We start from the raw sequence: 22131 nt of genomic DNA on the forward strand, positions 1-22131 counted from the left end.
TGCAGGTTCAACACAGAAATTGTCTGTTTGCATAAATACTCGCACAAACATGTGCATGTGTGTGGATGTTCAGACTTCAGATTCTCTGCTAGATTCCCGTACGGCTGCTGATTCTCTCTGCTGTCACTAGGAGTTGGCCCTATACCAGACTACTTTTAAACTGGTCCTTCCAAAGGGCATTACAGTAAGAACTTCAGCCACTATAGGAAAGAAAGCTCCATGCTTTACATTTTTGAAATGATTTAGAGTCTCAAAGGGACAAATAAATGAAATTTGCTAAATTACATTCTCCTGACTATCAGCAAACACTTTCAAAAATCCCATTAAATCATCACCTTTAGGTCTGTAGGCTTATGGTACCTTAGGTTTGAAAATCTTGGCTGCTGTGCCAGTATCACATCACTTCCATCTCTTTCTCAATATATCTTTTCAAAAGCACAGCTGTTAAGCTATTTGAATTAATACCAACCAGTTGTTCACTCTTAAGACCATTAAGAACCCACAAAGTACACTATTTTGCACTTCAGTTAAGAGATCACTGTATTCCTTAAGCAAATAAAAAGTTCTGGAGTAATTCTTCGGCCACCGAGTGTGGCAAGAGATGAGTTAAACGCTGTTTATGTTGCCAAAGCAGAGAAATTGCGTCAGTCCCACAAATCTGAAACCTCAAGAGCTTTCAATATTTCCTCTCTTAAGCATGAGGCAGCTGTTTCTCCCGGGAAGGTTCCTGGAAGCCGTCCGAGATGAATGTAGGAGGCTGGAATGTGGCTCGGATGAAAGGACGCCAGGAGCAGACTTCCATGCACAGACAATACCCCCAGGTCTCCGGTTAACAACTTTCACAGCCCTGCTGGCTGTTGCACTCAGGCCCTCCTGTACCCCCCACACCACAGCGAACGGGGAATACAGTTAATCCTTCTGTCAAGTGGAGGATCTCTTCAGTGTGCAGCCTCCTCCCGGGGCTGCTGGGCAAACAAAGAGGGTGGAAGGAGGCCAGCCCTGGCAAGAGCACAGCTCTGACACATCCTCACATGGTCGCTGACTGCCCTGCACCCGCCCAAGCCTTCAATTAGAAAAGGAACAGGGGATTTTTCAATGAATCCTAGACACCCAATTCAGAAGTTTCACCTTTATGTGCAGGAACATGTATCCCTGTGCGTACATGAGGCACACTTACACTACTGGAAACCGACAGCACACATTCTCAAGTGCATTTAGATTCAGGATTCTTTTAAAACATATCTAAAATGACCTAGAAGGATAAAAGACACAGCTAGGGCAACTGGAACTAAAATATCAAGTTTTATTATAGCAGTATGCCTTGCACTGTGAACAGACACTTCTTGCAGAGAAGACCATAAGAGGGAAGTACAGGCTTTACAGCAGCAGCATGTAGCTGGAGGTCATTTAGTTTCAGGGGAAAAAAAAGAAAACCCATGCAAGGATATGACCATATGACTGGCAAATACAGTCTTTAAAACAACAGGAACAATAGCTTACAAACTTGTATCCTAAACTTCAGAATGTGACTCAATTGTTAGTTGCTCAGGTCCAAAAGGAAAAAGCTTCGTCTGCTCTGAAACGACTTCTGCTACTAAGTAGCCACACACCTCCTTTGGGCAAACCGGCCACTAGATGGTAACAATATCAACACAGAAAGCCGGATTGTTAAAACAGATCATGCTGTGGCACATAATAAAAAACACTAAGCCAATCTTTTTTAATACAGGTGGGGGGAAAAAGGAATCTCTCCTACTGTTTTGTTCCTTTTGATGCTCACTAATCCCTTTTTTTTTTTTTTTTTTTTTTTAAGCTACGTGTGGTGATAACAAGAGGAGCGGTTCTGCCCCTTTCTCTCTCTTTAATCTGATGTTGACCGTGGCCAAACATGTAGCCGAGAATTGCATGTTTAGGGACATGGGTTGATCTGAGTTGGTAAAACTCCACGATTAAAGTTAGGTTTCACATTTTTTTCCTCCACAAAGGAAAGCTTTCTTCCACATCTGAACTGATGGATTCTGCTGGCAGAGGGATGGGGGGAAGATCCAAAGAGCCCACTGGAGGCATGAAGATGGGAATGTGCGTACAGAAATGACTTCATATGAAATTGCCTCATTGTCTCATATAACACATGTAAGAAATTCCTCCTGCAGCTTTAATGATGGAGTGGGAAGCTAAAGCCCATAGGAGTTCCTCCCGCTCTTTAAGAGAGAGGCAAGATATGGGCTTCGGTGATGAAGTGTTCCATTAATATTAGTGCTACAGGAAATGAAATGACTTAATTGTAAACTAACGACCTCATCCTAATAACCAAATTCTAAACAGAAAATGCAAGAAGAAAAACCCTACTTTCAGCCATGCTGCCAAGTCATAAATTAAGCAAATGACATTGGGATATAATTATACTAATTAGTAATGATGCCATGAAAACACTGTTTATGGATATGCATTCACCCCACTTCTAAACCTAGAGCCTGAATCTGAAATAGTAGCTCAATCAGAGTACACTTTGGAAATTCAGTGTTATTGCTTATGCTGTTGTGGATCTAATTTAATCAATAACATATTCTCATTAAATCCAAGGTCTGTTAAAGATGTTCCTTTCACAGGCCCCACAAATGAACTCTATTGGATTCGTCTCATTACATTACTGCTTTGGGCTTAACTATGCATCATTAATAGAAATAATACACAAGTACCAGGCTCTATATATCACCTTAAAACAACACTCACACATGATCATGGTCATAAGTGATTGGATTGATAAAAGCTGGCACCTGCAGTGATTGTTGGATGCCCATTGGTTCAGTCACATCAGAAAGGATATCTGAATTCCTGATTACCTTCATAGTGACAACAGGGAAGGAAACCAAGATGAGATTTGCTCTCTGTTCCCCAAGTGCCATACTGCATGGTTTGATGTTTGTTTGTTTCCTTATACCATTACAGAACTCTGAGAATACTATTTCTTACTGACAATTTGCCTCATAGTTTTTAATGTTCCAGTCACAAGGAAATGACTGTAACATTATAGTGCAGTGGATTGTAAGTGGTCAATGCAAGGTATCCCTATCACGATATCCTGAAGAGGTCAGCAAGCTCTGCACCAGAAGTTAAAGTAGACCAACTTCTTCTCTAAGTCCTAATTAAGCCCAAGATACATATGAGATACCTGAAGTGTCCACTGATATTACTTAGCTAGGAGGGCTGCTTCCTTACTTTTTCTGGCTTTTAGATATGAACATACATTTGCCATTCCTACTGCTACTCTCTGTTAGTCTGTGTGCTGTTCAATGACAAAATATCACATATATGACACAAACAGGCCTGCCTGGTTTATATTTGAAGTAATCACGCACCAAAGGGCTGCCAACAAAATCCTTTATTCATTTTGTTGTGGAGCTAGAGACATTATAAAGTTTGCACTGCCTTGCCAGTGTTCATTCACTTAAGCATACACTTAGTTGCAAACCACATGCAACATTGACTTCACCAGACTTTTTTTTTTTTCGCTTGATCTGGCTGACAAGGCCTGTGATTGTCATTTAACCTGGGTTTACTGGAAATATATACATTTATATATATTTATATTTAACTTAGCAGAAAATGCTTCCTGCTCTACATTCTTTCTTGATATTTCTGCCGACCATTCCCACCTAGAGTTCTTCACTGATTGTAATTGCTAGAAAATTGCATGTTTTTACTTGTCCCTTTGGACAAATGGGCTGAAATTAGTGGTTGCACAGATTTGCAGCTGACTCATTATAACATAAAGCAGCCGACTGTGGGGCTTGGGGTTTTTTGAGATCTGTTATTTTGAGATGGAAATTGCTGAGTTGGCAGGCAGTGCGTCCATATAAATCAAATAGCAACTGCATATTTTTAAAATGACATGGTGCATAATCAATTTAATATGTGATGGATGAGGGAATATAGCCTTACTGGGGTAGTACTGATCAGAAAAATTCAGCCTTTAAGTACCACTTAGATAACTAAAGACAAAGCCATGTGCTAGTATTTACAACTCTTAACTTAATCAGTATGCCTTTCTTTGGTTTGCTTCTGGATGAACAATAGCACCTAATAGTATTGGTATAAATACCAAAAAAAGACCATTGGTCCATCTAATAGAGTTAACTGCTTTCATCACCACTGGAGGAACATGATTGTTATTAGGCTGAAAAAATAGCACAGATAGTTCTGCTGTGACTCTCCGAAGATCTCTTCCCCTTCCCCAAGAAGTCATGACAACCTCTACAGCATCATCCCCCAAGTCTTCTGGTTCCAAGGATGCCTTTTGATTAATACCTTAAGGAGAAGCAGGTGGCCTAGAGGGAACGTGCATCATTCCCTTCCCCCTGTGGTAGAGTTGCATGAACTGCAAATTCTTCCTCTGGAGGCATCCTGAGAAGAGGAGGACATGAGGGAGCCCCTGTTTGTGGAGTCAAGGTGTTACATCGCACTAAGGAGCAGCACTTGTGATGACATAGCTGTGAAGCCTCGGGATGAGTTCACAACATATTTTGCTTGGGGCAAAGTTCAAACCTCACTTTCACACTGGGTACTGTAGGGCAGACATGGAATAAATCTTCTCGGGGTGGTTCCTTCAGGAGGCTGGAGTAGGGGATGATCACAACCAGTACACTGCAGGATTATATACAAGTTTTCAGTTATGGGTGTCAAGACACTTTATGAGGGTGGGAATTTTCTGGTGGAAAGGTGTGAAAAATAAGGGAACCAGGCTAGGAGACTGCACAGCTCTTTCATCTGCATCACCTGGCATGGCACATATTCAATAGGGCCCATGAAGGTCCTGTATCAGGCTCTGTATTCAAAAGCTGCTTACCCTCATGTTGTGAATAGGAAAGCTAAAATCTCTCATACATAAATGGAAGAGAAATGTGCATTTTCTATCCAGTTATTTCATGGGTCTTGACAAACATAACTGGAAAAATAAAAACAAAAGATAATTTTTCAAGTATGACTGAAGTTGGCAAGGTAGCCACAAAATGTGCCAAAGAAGATCAGAGAGTTAACACATGGTAACATATTCTTTTCAGCAAATGTTTTTGAAAATAGAATCTACAGATCAATTAAAAAATACAGGGAACTAGCCATTTTGTTTTCTATTGATCACTCACAACAGAAAACACAGGGGCAGTGATAAGACAACACAAAATTAGCTTCTCAAAGTGAAGAGATCAAGGTGGTGCTCAAAGCATCCCACTTGGGATTTGACATCAGAGGTATCACAACTGAACAGATCAAATACAAACCATTTCTTCAATCTAAATACCACCGCATAAAAATGTAACTTCTCTGCAGGATTTTTGTCTATGTATTTGGCTGAAATGCTGCAAAGGTTTAGGGGAGGGGGAGGGGGAGAGGGAAGAAGAATCAAAGGGGCCTGGATTCCTGATGGGAACAGGTTAAGTATGCCTGAATTAAAAGGGACAATAATAAAATGAATAGATTTTAAATTTAAAAAATATTTTCTAGAGCAATTTATTTCTTTCTAATTCTGATTTAAAAGTAACAGATAAACATTCAAATATATGAAGGTTGTTTTTTGGAGTCTGCTGGAAAGCAAAAGATAATGGGGAAAAGAAAAGAAACAAAAGAACAACCCATTTTGCTTGAACAAGTTCTTTAAAACTAATACTTACCACAAATAGCCTCACTTTCATCTATCTTTTAAGCAAATGAAAATTCTCCTGAGAATAAACTGTTTGCTTTCTTCCTCCAGAAACCATCTTATAAAAAGGCATAAAATATGTTTTAAAGGGGGAAAAAAAGTTTCTAAAATATAATTCCCACTTTGGGCATTCACCTTTAGTGCAAGCTATAGACCTAAAACAAATTAATGTGTAGAAAATAGCTTCTAAAAGTGCTGTGAAAATTTCCTACTATTTTGCATTAATAAGATTACTCTCTGTTAACTGAGGAAAAGTAATTTTGATTTAAGGGGCTTCATTCATGCTAAAGGGAAGATTTTCAAATGCTGTGAGAATACAGCTCTGGTGGATTTAATGAAAAATGTACAGTTAAAAGCCTTTAGAACAGTTTGAAGACTTTTCCCCTAAATGGGATTCGATTATTGTCGTCCTAATGATATCCAGGAAAACAACTGTCACCACACAATAGTTGTGAGTTCGTACAAGAGCTACTGATCTCTCTAATTCTTCTTCCTGCACTCTACAGCATTGGCTTTCAAAACCATATTATCTTTTTAGAGCATTGATTTTGCAATATCTACTGGAATTGAAATATCCTTGGGAAAGAACTGAATTGGTAAAATGAATAAACTTTAAGAACCTAATGAACATATATCTTGTTCTTAAGACTGGTTTGATCATGGGCATTTTAAATCAAAACTTAAAAAAACAGAGTAAGCAATACTTGTTGATCAACATTTGCTGACTCTATGAAGTGCAGTGGAAATTACTACACATTTGTCACAAACCTGACAATCCAGTTATAAGACTGTAATTAAACCTGTTATTTAAATTACATTTGCTCAGTGCATCAACTCAGTTTCTGCCCACTCTACAGGACTAGACATGCATGTGTATATGCAAGAAAGCAGCTGTCTCTTGCTCACCTAGGTGGAGAACATTTTTCTCTAAGTTCAAAGAAAAAACTGAGGCAAACCATACTTGCTGTACCTGCTTTTAGATGAGATCCCCCCCCCCCCCCAAAAAAAAACTATCGCACTGATGATATGGGTAAAATTCTTATTTGATATAGCTGTGAATCAACAGACACAGATTTTTCAGAACCTCTGATTTCAGTTCTCAGGATTTCTGGATTCAGTAGGACCAGTTTTACACTAACTGAATGTATATATCCAAAACAGTGTATACAGCCATAGGTACCTCATATGCTGGAATAGCAATTATCATGTTTTGCCTGAATACCTCTAGTGGATCCCCTTGATTTTCATCTTTTCGTCTACAATTACTTTTACTTTCTAGACTCACATCATCTGTATTAGTTGTTCTCAGAGGATGAATTTTCCACAGCTCAAATATTCTGGAGGACTAGGAAAGCCTAAATGTTATTTTCGTAATTTTACCGTTTTTTAAAAAATAGTTCTTATCCCCAAATATTTAGCAAGAGAAGAAAATTATTTCACTCCTAAATATTATTTAAAGAGCAATAAAAAGGCAGGCTTCAGTTTTTTGGTTAAAAAAGGTTTTCCCTTGACTAAGTCTCATATTTCAACCATGCATAGTGGTATAGCATACAGGCCAACCAGACAGTGAACTGTTCAGTGAAGCTGCATGGGCCAAAATGCAATGTGATGTTGTTCTCATATAGCAGACTCAAGTAATGTAGTCCTGAATGTGCTTCAGGGAAGCAGCCTCTGTGGTAAGCTCAGCATGATACGTTTGGATACGTCTTTCTCAAGGCTTTCCCACCTGCATTAAGCACTGCATGTTTTCCACTTCTTTTCCTTGAAAAATGAGTTTTAAATGTCTGAAAGGAATGTATCCCTGCAATTTAAAAGGTGCGTTTGCCTGAGATGAGCCTTTGTCCATCTGGACCAGTGAGAGGGGGAGAGGGAGCTTTCAGGGTCTCTCCTCTCTCTTTTGAGAGCTGCAGAGGGTGGCTGGCTGTAAGAGGAAGGCATTTCCTCACTTCAGCCTATAAATTCGGAGAATAAAAAACCCACATAAACTCAAAAGTGTAACCCAGCTGGATATATACCCCAATTTCTTGGGCCTTGAAAGAAACGGCAATAGGTAGCTGTCCTTCCTTTTTTTCATCACTTTGGTATAAATATAGAAGAGGAAAAAAGGTTGGGGGAGTAAAAGATGGGAAAGGACAATTTAAATTATTCTTTCATGCGCCAAGAACACATGCAGTCCCTGTAAGTCAGAAATTATATACTGACATGGCAAACATCCCACCATCAGTCAGGGGACTTAAAGTATTAGGGGGCAAAACATAAAAATTGACCAAAATGTATCTGATTTCTTCCTTGCATTTTTTTGTTTAGTGAAACAAAATGGGTCCAACCCATTATAATGATTTAAACAGAATGGCAATGGTTTTTTTGAAGGAGTGTTAGTAACTAATAAATTTCTGACATTTGTTGCAGAACAGCATCTCAGGCAGCAATTTTGGTCTCATAATGAAAAAAAAGGGGACTACATCTACACGTTTAGCAATTAACCAACAACAACAGAGTGATTAAGAAGTTAAAAGCAGTGGCATGGTGAAAAAGAAAAAGCCAAAACATATTCAGCTGTGCTTTGAAACGAGATGGTGAGCAGATGCTTCCAAAAGATGAAGAAGGGCTCCTTTTAGGCAGCACAAATTTTAGGCAGCCTTTGGTAGGACCAAAAGGACTCTGATGCTAGATGAGAGAGGTGAGATCAGACAAAAACTGTGCAAAAACAAGGCAACTTTGAAAATGAGGGACAGAGAAACCTTTTGAGACAGTTGCCACACATCTGTCCTGTTTATGTAGAACCACCTGCTTCCCACCACCACCACCACCACTGCTGCCAGTGGAGGAGTACATGGAGGGTATTCATCTTCCTCTGGCAAAGAGCTTTAAGTATTCTGAGTTTCCTTCTCCACCTTGACAGCTCCCTTTGTTCCCCAGCTTCATAGAAATCATATTAGAAAGGCCCTTTTTAGTCAGTCCCATGTGACAAAACCTTTCCAAGAACTCGAAGTAATACAGCATATTCCTTGCTGAAACACAGCAATGGAGGGTATCGAGGGACACCACACATAGGCTTCCGGGGTGTATTTGCAATGCTCCAGTCTACCTGACTATAAACATCTGCCTGAAATTTTTGAATGCTGCATCCAAGCTCTGAAACATAAATACAGCTTTTGGAATGTCTGAAAGCTAAACAAAACTGCCAAAAAGCATGTAAAGATGAAAAAAAACCTTGAACGGATGACAATTCTTTCTCTTAGTTTCATTATACCATTACATTGCAAATAATGTACTTAGTTTACCACTAAAAGGTAACCAACAGCAAAAGAAGGCCAGAAAGGAGTAACTTGAGCCTATTCAGCTGTTTGCAGGAAGTGGATTTTATAATTAGTTCAGAACAAAAAATCCCCTTTATTAGCATATTAATCTAGTTGAACAGTATTCATCTCTATCACATCATTTTACAGTGCCCTATTCTTTTATCAGTCATTCAGTTATAACACCGTGAGATTACTGGAATTTATTTTAGGCACTTTAACCCTCTCCCTTCCTCTTCAGTTTGGAGAATTTAGAACATATTTGGCCACATCCTATACAAAATCAATACAATCAGTCAACTCAGATTATACTGTAGTCTGGACACTTAAGGTAAAATAGTAACAGTGTTTCTTCACCTTGCTTTCTGAGCCTGCAGGAGACAGACTCTTCAGCCATAGTCTGGGGGAAGGGACAGCTACTGTGGATTTATCTGCACTCTTCATGGATTTGAAGGGACTATTTTCAGGAGTAGAGCTGACCGAGAATTTTTCAATAAACACATCCTATCCTTATAAAATATTTTAATTTTTCAATAACAAAACTGATTGCAAAAGTTCATATTTTTGTGTATCTTTTTCCTTTTGAAACATTAGTAATTTTAGATTAAAACAGGGTGGGAAAAGGGGGGGGAGGGGAACAGAATAAGAGGTTGTGATTCATTTTAACCAAATTATTTTTAGTTTGTGAATTTATGATGCTTCCCAGGATTTAGAATTTTCATGCTACTTTGAGGATGAAAAAAGTGTTGAAATACTATAAATTCCTACACCATGAGTAGCATGGGAAGATTACTTCTTTTCCATTACTAGTCTGAAAATGCCTTTCCAAGTTCAGAAGTCTCTGAGGGCTTGCCTATGTTACAGCACCGTATTATTGAAACCCTCCCTTATTTTGGGGCACTGGTAAGAGGATCAGCCCTTCTTCTGACTTCCCCAATTTATCGTCAGTACCAAAGTGCTTTTCTTCCAGTGGATTTGAAAGGACTCCTCAGGGACCACACTGTGGGTGTCTCTTCCCATTCCCCAGGAGAACCTGTGGCTTTGCTTCAGTCCTCTGCTCTGGCAAACATTTTTAGGTAAGCAGGCCATCTCACGTCTTTTGAATAAAGACGGCCAGCCATGCCTAGGGGTGGCCAGATGTGATATGTGAAATGTGTCTGAGGATTTATAAAGGGCTGGACAAGATTTAATTGAATTTGTGACTGTACCCATTAAGCCTACAAACCAGGAGCAACCAGTACATGTAACCACAGTGGTTCTGTCGCCTTTAGCTTTGATTTCTTAACTGAACAATTTGGATGGAAAAGGTAATAAAGTCCAAAGACAGAATATGTCTAACAAGGCAGAGGTAGTATTTTGATTTACAGATAAAAAAGATGGCATGACATCTTGTTCCCTGCTTCAGTTTCAAATGCAGCACATCACTGCAGAGGGATGGGCACTTACCTCAAGTTTCACCTCTGCATCTCTCAAAATATGGCATATAGGGTTGGAAGTAGGTGAGAAAATAGTTCTTTCTCTTTTGCTTTGTGTGGCAATGATCAAAGATATCATGGAGCTCCTGATGAGGTAAAAATTTACATGAGGGGTGAGGTGCCTTCACTAACACTGATCATAGCACAGGAATTCAGCATCTGTGTGGGATTACAGCTCACCCTTGTACGGCGACTGCTGTTAAACAGTTTTTAAAAAAAAGGCACACAGAAATGGTATTATGTCCTCTTACAGAGAAATATCTGCTGCCGCTAAGAGAAATTAACTGCCTTATCTCAGCACTTGCCTGCATGTCAATGTCTAACTTTTTAATCACAACTGCTCTGTATAATATGGAAATTAAGAACAGCATCATTTTCCAGTAATTACCAGAAACATACACATTTTCCAACAGTGTGACATTATGTCATGAATTCTCTTGTCAAGAGGAAAAAAAGACAAAACATATCATACTTGTTTGAGAAGGCAAAGCGATAGATTTGTCATGAGGGTAATCATCTATAAAAAAACCCCACTATTATCAACTTCCTGAATTTCTGAAAAGGGATTCATTTTCTGCCTGAGCTAATAATGAACATTCTTCTTCTATTCATCATCTTCAGCTACTTTCTCTCTTGAGATTCATTTATCACTAACTACTGAACCCAAGAAATAAAAAATAGGCAACATCCCCTTTTGAAATAATGGCTTAGAAGACTATTAAATCAAGAGGCAAAAAATGGATTTCTAAGATATATGTTAGAAATTCTTATAACAGCTGTAAGTTTTTCACAGGGGATCTGCACCACCAGTTTAGTAGAGGTATTGGTGAAAGTAAGTTCATTTTGTGACAGCAGAAAATGGTGAACAGTAAATTGTTTTTTCAGATAAAACTCACAATAAAAGGAATGAAATCACAGAAATAATGAGATCAATGGCACCATAAAATGCAATTCATGTTGCAGGAACTAGTCTAGGATGATAGTTCAAGCACATTTTAAATCTAAAATAATACTATAAAGCATATCATGCAAATGCTTCAAGCCTTGCAAACCCTTCTGCATGCGCAGGACTTTGAGATCATCAGAGCCTCTGCTCGGGGCACCAGCTGCCTGTTCTGCACTCTTGAGATGTGAAGTGACAGCCACACTGTGGGGGGAATGTCCCAAAATGCTTTTCCTACTGGCCGTGGAGCCTGAGGCAGCACTGAGGATCTCAAGTCACACTGTCACTAAGCTTTCCCTGTTGCTGTCATCTCTGCCTTTGGCAGAGCTAGGAAATGGGCCATTTCTGGAGGGGAAAGGAGGTAGATATAGGATTTAAATAATTCTTCTAAGATTCTGCTGCTGCACTGTGCTGTCACCTCTATGTGATATTTTCCAATAAAGTGAGTTCTCATGCTGTCTGCCTGTGAAAAGACAGGAAGGAAGACCCCTTAAAGACAGCAGATGGAAGGAGCAGGAACTTCTCCTTTATTTTTGAGTCGGATGGAAAGGTGCCCTCCTCAAATTCCCTCTTACCTCATCCCTTGCCCAACCTTTTCTGGCGTGTCAGGTAACAACCATACAAACAAAGGCTGTTGGAGCTGCTTGCCTGATGCTAATGCACATGCTTTCACAAGGTTATTGCACAAGCACATTCAGATCAGTAACTTGGTGTCCTGGCAAAGGCCTCTGGGTGAATCAATGGCAAGGTCTTCCAGGAGAAGACTGGTGAGAGGTCGTCTTTGGCAGCTCCAGGACACTAAGATACCCACCAAGGTACAGCTTTCTGACAGGAACTGGCTCCATACTTCTGTCTCACTGGGATGCTGTCCAAGCACAGCCTCTTGCTCTAACTTGCTGGGCTAAAGCAAGTGCATGGGATTTGAGAGATTATTGTCTTAGATTCAAGCTCATTGGTCCAATGCCAAAATGCAGGTTTCTGTGAAGTCCCAAACTCAGCAATTTTAGTGTGCCAAGCTGCCTCTGCAGAGGACTGATGCAATTGCACCAGCATGCAGCATTGAGAGAAAAGCCCGGACCCTCAGTGATTTCTTTCTCAGGGTGCTCAGCCCAAGGGGCAACAGAAAGGAATGTGTGTAATTTTAATCCCCATCTGGACAGTGTGACAATATGCTTTTTTTTTAAAATCAAGCCAGCAACAGTCCTTATGAATGTTCCCTTAGTTAAGTCAATACAGCAGCTTTCCTCTATATTTGAAGCTCACAGATTCCCTACTTAGGAAGCAGAGACAACTTTCAAGAGCAAATTCTCATCGTAGTGTTGCATGAACTGAGAGCCGAACTGGAGGAGGAACAGAGGCTTCAACATCTGGTATTAATGGCATCAGATCACGTCACAGGTTCACAAAGCAGTTTTATTCACTAGGTAATTTCTTAACACTGATTGCTCTAACACAGAGCTGCCAGCAAGCCAGGCTATCCCTGAGCAGCAACCTAAAAGTAAATAATCACAGCTGTTCCTAGAATTTTGCATAGTGCATATTGAAATGGATTCCTTGCTTACTATAGCAGACAGCTAGAAAGAACAAAGCATGAAATCAGAACCCATGAATCCCTCAAATTTGTTTATGCAATCCATTGTTACTGCTCACACAATAGCTTTGGCAGGCAAAGGCCATAAGAAAACTTAGACTTAGCTTATACAGAGCAATTTTTTCCCTCTGCCATTTTTGTTGTCAGTTTTTTATATTGATTTCTCTCCATGCGGTTCCAAGTTTAACCTGGGCAGAACTGCATTGATCCAAGAAAGCCAAAGTAATTTGTCTCTTCTAGTGAAGCAGAAATGGGGCAGGAGACAGTACCTATCACTGCTTTTCTGTTAGGTATATGTTAGAAGCTCTTTCTTGTAGCAGTGATGTAGATTAAGGCTGCGCTTCTGGCTTTCCATACAAATATTTCTGGCAATTCCATTTTATCTCTGGCAAGCGAGATGAAATCCACGCTGAGGAGTGTGTTCTCAAGTAACTCCCTCATTCACACTGGAATGAGCTGACTAAGCACATGAATTATGGAATCACAACTACTCAGTGCCACATCATAGCTCTTAAACTTATAAAGGAGATTTTTTCATTAACTATAAGTAGCAGTGGTTGGGCTCTACAATGAGGGGATCTGAACAGAAGCCACCTGGAGCCCCACTTTATTTCTTTGCTAAAATGACAAAGTGATGTGACCTACAGCAAATTCTCAGCTGTCACAAGTGCCTGTCTACATCTATGGGACATCAGTGGGGTTCCTTCTCCAGAAGCCTTCTGGTCACAGCACAGTCTGAAATGGCAATTTTAAGTAGCCAGCATGACTAGGGCAACAGAGCACCTACTGGATGCGAGATGATGAGCAGAAGGTCTTTACCTTAGCAAAGCAGATCTGAGATGGAGACTTGTTCACACCAAGCTGAGGGAAGAAAACTATTTAAGTTAAAAACATCTGTGTGTAAGACGGCCACAAAGGCATACAAATTAAAGGCTTGTTTCTAACCATTGAAGCAGGGAAGTTCTGGGCTGCCTGCCTAACTACCATCAAGACTCAGAAGGTTCCTTCCAGTCCCTTTGTTTCTGCTGCTTTTGTAGTCCTGATCCAAAAAATCCCCAGTGACACAGGGGTATTTGTGGATGCATTAAAAACAAATAATAAATAAATGTTAGAAATAGCTATATGCTCCCTACAAATTAATCTGATTTAATTTTAAGGCTTTTCAACGGTTACACTCCACTGTAACATCATACACTCCTAGAAAGTGTCATCACTTCTATTCTCAGCTACCTTCCAATGCAGTCTGAAGTAGGATCAGATCCAGTGGGTCTTATTTACCAGGACAGCTTCGTGGGAGATTAAGTGTCAACTGCAAGAAACCTGCAATTCTTTTTGCTAATGAGCACTCCTGGATTATTGTTTGACAGGAGGAATATGCACTGGGAACATCCCTCCTGAACACTGCATCCTCCATGGAATATGCTTTTGTGAGATAAGTTGTAACAAATACAATGTGCCAATTGTCTAACCGATTGGGAAAGAGCAGGTACATGAACAACTCAGTGCAAATATGCGAGAGCAATGGCTCCAGAGACCTGCTGACAGGCATGAAAATGGCAGAGGTTTAAATGCCATCTCCAATCAGAGCACTACAGCTAAAGACCAGGTAGGTAGACCAACTGTATAATATCTTGAAATTGTCCTCCCGCTGTTGACAGGAATGACCGACAATGGTAAGTCACCTATTACAATGCCTGATACAAAAATTCAGGAATTCATCAAAATGTCTAGCAGATGATCCCAGGAAAGAAGAGGCTCAGCAGGCATGATATGAGGCTGATATGAGGCAGAAATTACTGGTACTAGCTGATAACTGTAAAATCACATGTATTTTTGAACACAAAATTCCATCCTTTAAGTATGCCATTAACTGAGGTCATAAAGTAACCCACAATTTAAAGGTCTAAGGACTACCTGCTTTATTCTTCCAACTAGAAGCTTCTCTTGAAAGAGATTATGGGCATGATTCAGATTTTAATTTTGCTGACCAACGTGTCCTTCCCTTCTGCCATTTGGATAGTGGTAACTCTTACACAGATTTGCTATACTAATACAAAATTAAAAAATGAACAAACACCAAAACCAAGCCACCAAAGCTCTCCCCATTAGCTAAGCACACAAGAAAAAAGCTCAAAGAGTTTCCAAGAAGAGGATGATAGATGAGATGTTGACTGGTAAATTAGGATATTTGGAATACATCTGCAGACCTATACTTTGTCATTCACTGCTCAGCACATCACCAGCTCAAAGAAATGTATGCTCTTACACAGCAGCAGCTGTTACTGTTTGGACTGTAAATAGTCATAAGCCATATGGTGTGGCAGAAGAAAAAAACTTCACACTTTCTCTTCACATGGACAAATATTATTATTGCAAAGCATAAACACAACAATATATATGTCTTTTCTCCAGGGAAGCATATAGCCTTCAGCTTGATTCAAAGAAAATTACTTGCTTCCAGATGAGCAGATTACGTTGCGTTTGGCTTTTTGGAATTTGGGCGAACTACCAGAAAACAAAGGCAGGTGTGCAGTAGATACAGTGCTTTCAGTTCCATAGGTAAGATGAAAAAGAAATACAAAATACAAATTGAGAGAGTAAAATAAAAATGAAAATTAGGAGAAAGGGAAAAAAGATACTTTTAATTAAAGAGCAGGGTGACTCCTTTCCATTGTATGCAGAAACTGGCAACACAGGTAACTTAGTTTCCTGAACCGTCCCCCAACAATCTTGGCAGGGTGAAACTGGACAAGTCAATAGGAAACAGCCGCACATCCTGTTCCTGTGGTTAGACAGACAGCACAATACCTGACAGAGCTGCAACTCGACATCTAACAATTATTTAGAATTCTCCTTTTCTTGGCCTGTTTCAAACACTACATTGACACTGACTGGCAGGACAAAATAACTCTGAATTTATATATCTAAAACAGCCCTGCATTAAGAGATTGTGTTGGTGACTAGCTGCACAGCAAATGAAATGCTTCAGCAGAGGATAAAGACTGCAAGGCACTTCCGAGCCCAAGAGACAGAAGGCATTGAACGCAGGATGCTCTCAGTCACTAAATGAACACAAGTGACAAGCCACATTCATCTAAACTTGTTAAGAGTCACAGTTCAAAGCCATCCAGTATTCATGAAAAGAGGCAGCAAATCAGCACCCTACAGGAAATTAGAAAGAAAATCTTTCCACAGGTTTTGGTTGGGCTGCATCAAATAAGGCATGTCGCTGTAATGACTTCACTCCCACCCCAATTTTAAAGGTAAGAAGAATATAGCATTAAATACTTTCCTCATGCTGCTACGTTTTTATGCTGACATTGTTAATGACATTCTAGTTATTAGGTATTTGCTTAACGTATCCCTCAAAAATGAAGTTGGCAAAATGCCTGTAAGAAAAGAGCAGGAGAATGGGTCCAGCACTGTCTTTCAAGCACTAACATGCCTCAAAGTGCTTTCTTCTTTTTATCTTTGAAATGTGGCATGGCCCGGCCCAATAATCCTATACGGGCTGGCTATCCTGAGTCACCGTCCCCAAACTGATAACACTCAGGCACGTGGTGAACCAAATCATTTGAGCTCAGTTTCATGTGTTGAGATACTCTGCAGCTCGACCTCCGAATCCCCTTCGGGCCATCGTTCAGCAAAGCAGCATTACTGAAAGCCGCATCAGAAATGTAGAGGTTGGCATATCTTTTTCATGACAACTAGCTGGCTTCTTCCCTACAAATGCAATGCAGTCGCTCCTGTATTTGGAAATTTCAGCCAGTATTTCTGGGCATTTTTCTTTAAAAACCCTTCCTGTAAATTACAGTGTTTCAAGAAAACAAAACTGTAACCCTATTTTTCAAAAATCATTTTTGGACATTTTAGATTATTAAGTTATTTTCAATTTCAAAACAGAATGAGGAATTTTCCTGACATGGAGTGGAACCAACACTCCATGTCAGGAAAACAGTAGGAAACACAGAAGTTTATTTGAAAATTTGATTTCCAAAGAGATGGGAAACCCTGTAGACAAGTGTTCGTCTCTGTGAAGTGTTTATAAACACAAGCTCTGAGTTCAGGGCTCTGCTCTTGGCAGACAGAGCTCACATGAGAAGAGAGAGTCAAGTGAAGATGGAAGTGCTATTATTTGGGGAGAAAGGCAGTGAAAAAAAACAGCCGCTCCACAAAAAGAGCAAACTGAGTTGCTCTCTTAGTTTTATTTTTAAATCTTTAAAGCAATTAGCAAATCATTAGAGAGAAACATTTCCATTTCCTTCACTGGACATGAGCTCATCTGAAATAAATAAATCGCAAGCAGGTAAGCCTCTGCACATGGGAAGATGCTCAACATCCGGACAACCGTAGAGGCCTATCAGCAAAAATCTTCTTTTACAATAAAATTGCAGGATCAGCCTAAAGGTTCAACAGGATAATCATTTCTACCTGCAAATCTGCTATCACGAGCTAATGACATTTGTAGAAAACATATATGCAAGACAGCAAAATGGAAAACTTTGTATCTTGTAAACTTGGCTTAAAATATACGGAAAAAGATTAGCATAACTCATCCCTTTCTAAAATGCAGTTTGTTTATGTAGTCCATATTTTCAGCAGTTGGACAGCCAGTTACTTTAGTTGCTTTTTTTAAAAAAACAAGGAAATAGAAATAAGTGCCCTCAAATTTAAACACTTTTTTATATTAATTACTGTCTCCCAACAGCGATGCTACCTATGGAAAAGAGAACTAGAGATGGCTGAAACACTGTCATCAAAGAGAAAATACACCAATAAAGCAAGACATATAGCAGCCCTGTGAAGTAGACAAAAATTACTGATATTTTAAAGATATGGCAACTGAAAGATTTCGCAAGGATTCCTTACTACATGAATACAGTACAATTCACTTTGTAAGTAAGTGTAGTAAAATTGGGTGTACAGTGGCTTCCTCAGACTCATATAAGCATGCCTGTGGCAGAGCCTGAGAAGATAAGCCAGACACTCTGATTATACTCTTTACCAAGTAGATCATGCTGCCTTTCTCCCTCAAAAAATTTTTTCCTTAAGTTACTTGAGAAAACCTCTGGTTGATTTTTTCTTTTCATCAGGCTAATATGAATGTCCTGATTACCATCAGCAACAAGAGAAGGCACAATAAAGTTTACTTGTTCTAACCTGCAGCTATGCGTAGGGTTACCTCCCTATACTTAAGCACCTCTTACTTTGTCTGGCCTCTTTACTCTTATGGGCAAAGACCAGAAAACTGGATTAAAAATAATCTCTCCTTGAATGAAATTGATATCTCAATGACTGAAGTATCAGTCGTATTCCAGTGGCAAAAAAAGAAAAAAAAAAGAAAAAAAAGAAAACAGCTTCTTACAGCACATGAAGAATAAAGATAATATAGAAAATGCAGTTTTCAGAAAGAATCATCATATTTATTTATTTAACAAGTTTTTCCCCATTTGAAATAAAATTAGTTTTTGTTTTTAAGGAAAAAAACCTCCATTTCTTCAAATATATAGCTACCACCACCACGAAGGATTTTGCAAATCTAGGTTACAATTATGTTAAAAGCAGCTGCTTAGACAAAATACATCTACTTCATCAGCTGGCATGTTTCACTTTCAGAAGAACTCAGAGTAATTATCAGTAAATCCAATTTGTAACTCATTATTAAAAAAAAAAAAATCACATTCCATTTTCTCATGGAACACAACAGCAAGCATGCCTGCTATTATCTCACCCCTTGTTTAATCAATATGTTTTGCTTTTCACTTAATAAAAAACATATAACTCTGCAGTCAGAATACCAAAATCCCTTCCATCTTGGTTTTCAGAAACTGCTGAATAAAACTCAGAAGAAAAATAATCCCTCGTTCCCCACTCGCATGGTTTACTCACCATCACTTTATTCCAAAACTCAGCTTCACTTGAAAAATGATCCATAACAATGAAATGATTTCTTCTTTGTCAAAGGTATTGCTCCGATCATTTAACTTACTGAACGAAGAAAAGAAAACATTGTGCTAAAACACTGTGCTCCACAGAGCACTCCACAGAGCACTCTAAACATAAGTTTTTGCTGATGCAATGAGGCTTCTAAGCAAACGAATTTGCAAGCAAGCTGGGCAGTGGCATTTTCCCTATGATTCAAAAGTTAAGTATGTCTCAGCTAACTGAATGCTTGCACAATATATAATAAGGGAACTCAAGAAATTATACATGTCTCTAACATAACCATTTGTAAAACTTCAACTTATATTACCATCTATAACTCTGCCACACCTCAAAAAAGATGTGCCAAATGCAAACTTTTACTGGGTGCTACATGCAGCCAAAAGAAAGATAGCTTCAGCCAGAGGCTTGTATTTATAAGTCTCTGCAGTGTAAGTCCCTAAGGTGTATGAAGTTACATTTTATATATGGAACATCAGTGCTGGTTCATGTGTGCTACATATATAAATATCTTCAAGTTCATCCCAAGTTACATGTTAAAAATACTGGCTATGCCACAATGCATTACCGAATTAATGCACAAAAGCTATTGTGATAGGAAGAAGATACAAAACCACATTTAAATGCCTTTATAATTTTCACTGGGCAATTCAGCAAACTTGAAAAGCACAGAAGAATTTGCAGCACATTTTTGGAGAAATGGGGATAAAAAGACCTCTATCTTCTTCTTTGCATTTATATACGTATATGCAGAACTCCTGTTTATGCACTGAGAAGAGAGCCTAGAAGGAAGAGTTTAGCTCCCTGCAGTAAACTGAAAAGGGAGAAAAATGTAATAACCCAAAGACCATCTGCTAGTTGGGAGACTCCAGTGCCATATTTGCAATTTTTTTCATATGCCTATCCTTAAAGCTTTCAGTCAACTGCCCTCACACTTAAATCTGGTGAAGGTGCAAAAGATTAAAAGTCTGGGACTAGAAATACTACTCCAGGACAATAAATGCTCTTGCAGAAGACGTGCAGGTGTTCACCAAACTCCCACCAGATTCACTGGATAACCTTTTTTTTCCCTTGCAAGCTTTTGCTTTTTTTCCCCCCTTTTTTGACATACTGAGGTCTGAGATAATATTCAATTTACATTTCTTGACTTTTCCTGGTGAGTTGGGACTACTGCACGTTCTGTTCTGCAGCACGTACCAGCTTGCCAAATGCTTAGACAACCCAGATGAATGTTCTCCACAGCTCCAATGTTTTTATACTCAAAACCTTATGTTTGCTGCCTTTAACATCCTCCTCTGAGGCCCTTGTTGTGTTTGCAGGCTCTTTTTGGACAGGCAAGAATGAACAACAAGGATGGGGGGGTGAAGCAAGAATAAAGCAGAATGAAGGCAGAGAAAAGCAACTCTGTTTCAGAAATTCATTAGTTATGTGGGAAACATGCTGCTGGCACTTTCTGCAGCCTTCTCCACGGCTGGTCCCCGGGCACTGGGAGGAAGCGGCCTCGCACCCAAAGGCATCAGCAGCCCCTGCAGGCCCTGGGCACCCCCAGCCGCTCTCGGCTGACTTTGGGGAGCGGAGGCTCGAGGTGCGCCTGGGCCCCGCCCTGCTGGAGGCCGGCACAGAGCAAAGCAGCAGCCAGTCGGCAGCCCCAGGGCGGCCTCGGAAAGCAAGTTATACCAACCACCAAAAGACTGTGCCCTACCTGTCTGACTCCTCAGCAACTAGATGGCATCCTTGGAAACATTCACGTTACTGTTTTCTGTTGGATAGGGAAGTGCTGCTACCACCACCTGGTTATATCATTACAAGCTTAGCTCCCCTAGCTCCCCTAGACAGCACTTAATTAGATCAATGGGACAAGAAGAAGAGGAGAATAAAAATTCCATGTTTTCATCGAATAGAGTTGTCCAGGCTAGTAAGACGTCCGATTCTGACTTTGTGCTTTGGCCTGAAATATACTTATGCCAATTAACAACATTTACATGACAAAAAATCCAATGATGTGATTGCAGAATGCCTGCGCCTATGCCATCCCCAGACAACATGGGGATAAATTTAGATGCACCTTTAATCAGCACTTACTCTCAGTTAATCACTCGAGTGTTCTACTTATACAAACAAAACGAAATAAAACAGGATGCTGATCATCCTGTATCTGTCCAGAAATAAATAATTAGAAAGGATGTTGTTCAGCAATAAGTCTATTATTAGTGCTTTTAAAGCTCCTTTGATTTACAAGAACTAGCAAACTGTTCCTTATCAGCGCATATTTTTTTCCTGGTTTATTCTGTGAATCCTACAACTTGGCAACTGAATATAATTCTCCTGGCATTTTGTAAAACACAGACATCTTTGTCCTTTTGCAAAGGATCTTTAACCCTCTGGGCCTTCCAGTTACAGCCAGGATGTCTCCAATACTTTATCTGCTGTTTTGAACTGTGTACATTGAGCTCAGAGGGTTTGAAATATGTCCTGTAGCTGAGCTCCACTATAAGCTCCAAAGAATTTCTGTAGACATATTGCTGTACCACAGTAACATTACTTAATTTTAATTAGTCATTTTACATTGAGGAGGATTTGAATCTGGATTGCGAAGTTTAATTTCCATGCAAAATTGCCTCATCTTATATTAGTTATTTCATTAACTAGGGAACATTAAATAGCTAGAAAAACTGTAGTGAAAATGCTAAGTGATTGAGTTCCTGTTCTTGAACTAATGTTTGGGGGGGGGGCGGGTAAAAGAGAAGAGCAAAAGGCCGATGATGGCAGCTTGTGTATTACTGGAGCCTCTAAGTAGACACTGGGTCAGAGATGGCAAGGAATACCACAGAGATGAAATGACACACAGTAGAAACCATCTTTAAAAGTCTGTTTTTCCTTTTTTCTCCCTCAATTCTTCTGCTACACAGAAGCATAAAATCTCCCATCATGATCATAATAAACATCTATCAAAGATCTGTCTCTGCTTCCTTAACAGAAGGCCAAATAATTCAGAGACCAGTTGAGGTTCAATTACATTTTTCTGCAGTAAGCCAGAAAAAGGTGAAAAGTAAATCACCTTTATGTACCCCTCCTGAAATTCTTTTATATTGATCCCCCAGAAAACATGGTTTGAACATTTTCACATGTCCATTATCTAGCTCCAAGCTTTTGCCTGAACCAGGCAGAAAAACAACCTCCTCTGA

General features: G+C 39.6%; 1 protein-coding gene across 5 annotated transcripts in view; it reads right to left on the reverse strand.

Annotated features, from left to right (window-relative positions):
* The window catches only part of LOC112983271 (SAM and SH3 domain-containing protein 1), a 565928-nt gene that overhangs the window by 176938 nt on the left and 366859 nt on the right, over positions 1-22131 (reverse strand). The window contains exons 1-2 of one of the 5 annotated variants that reach the window (XM_064509184.1): positions 18893-19135; positions 13823-13864 (exon numbers count right to left, since the gene is read on the reverse strand). The exons of 3 other annotated variants lie outside the window; for them this stretch is intronic. In XM_064509184.1, coding sequence (XP_064365254.1) covers positions 13823-13864; positions 18893-18937 — 87 coding nt within the window. In that variant the 5' untranslated portion in view covers positions 18938-19135. Of the gene's footprint in view, positions 1-13822; positions 13865-18892; positions 19136-22131 lie in introns of those variants that run through there. One more of the 5 variants, XM_026100265.2, reaches the window with a different exon arrangement.

This window comes from Dromaius novaehollandiae, chromosome 3 (genome assembly GCF_036370855.1).
Source record: "Dromaius novaehollandiae isolate bDroNov1 chromosome 3, bDroNov1.hap1, whole genome shotgun sequence".
In the NCBI taxonomy this organism is placed as follows: Eukaryota; Metazoa; Chordata; class Aves; order Casuariiformes; family Dromaiidae; genus Dromaius; species Dromaius novaehollandiae.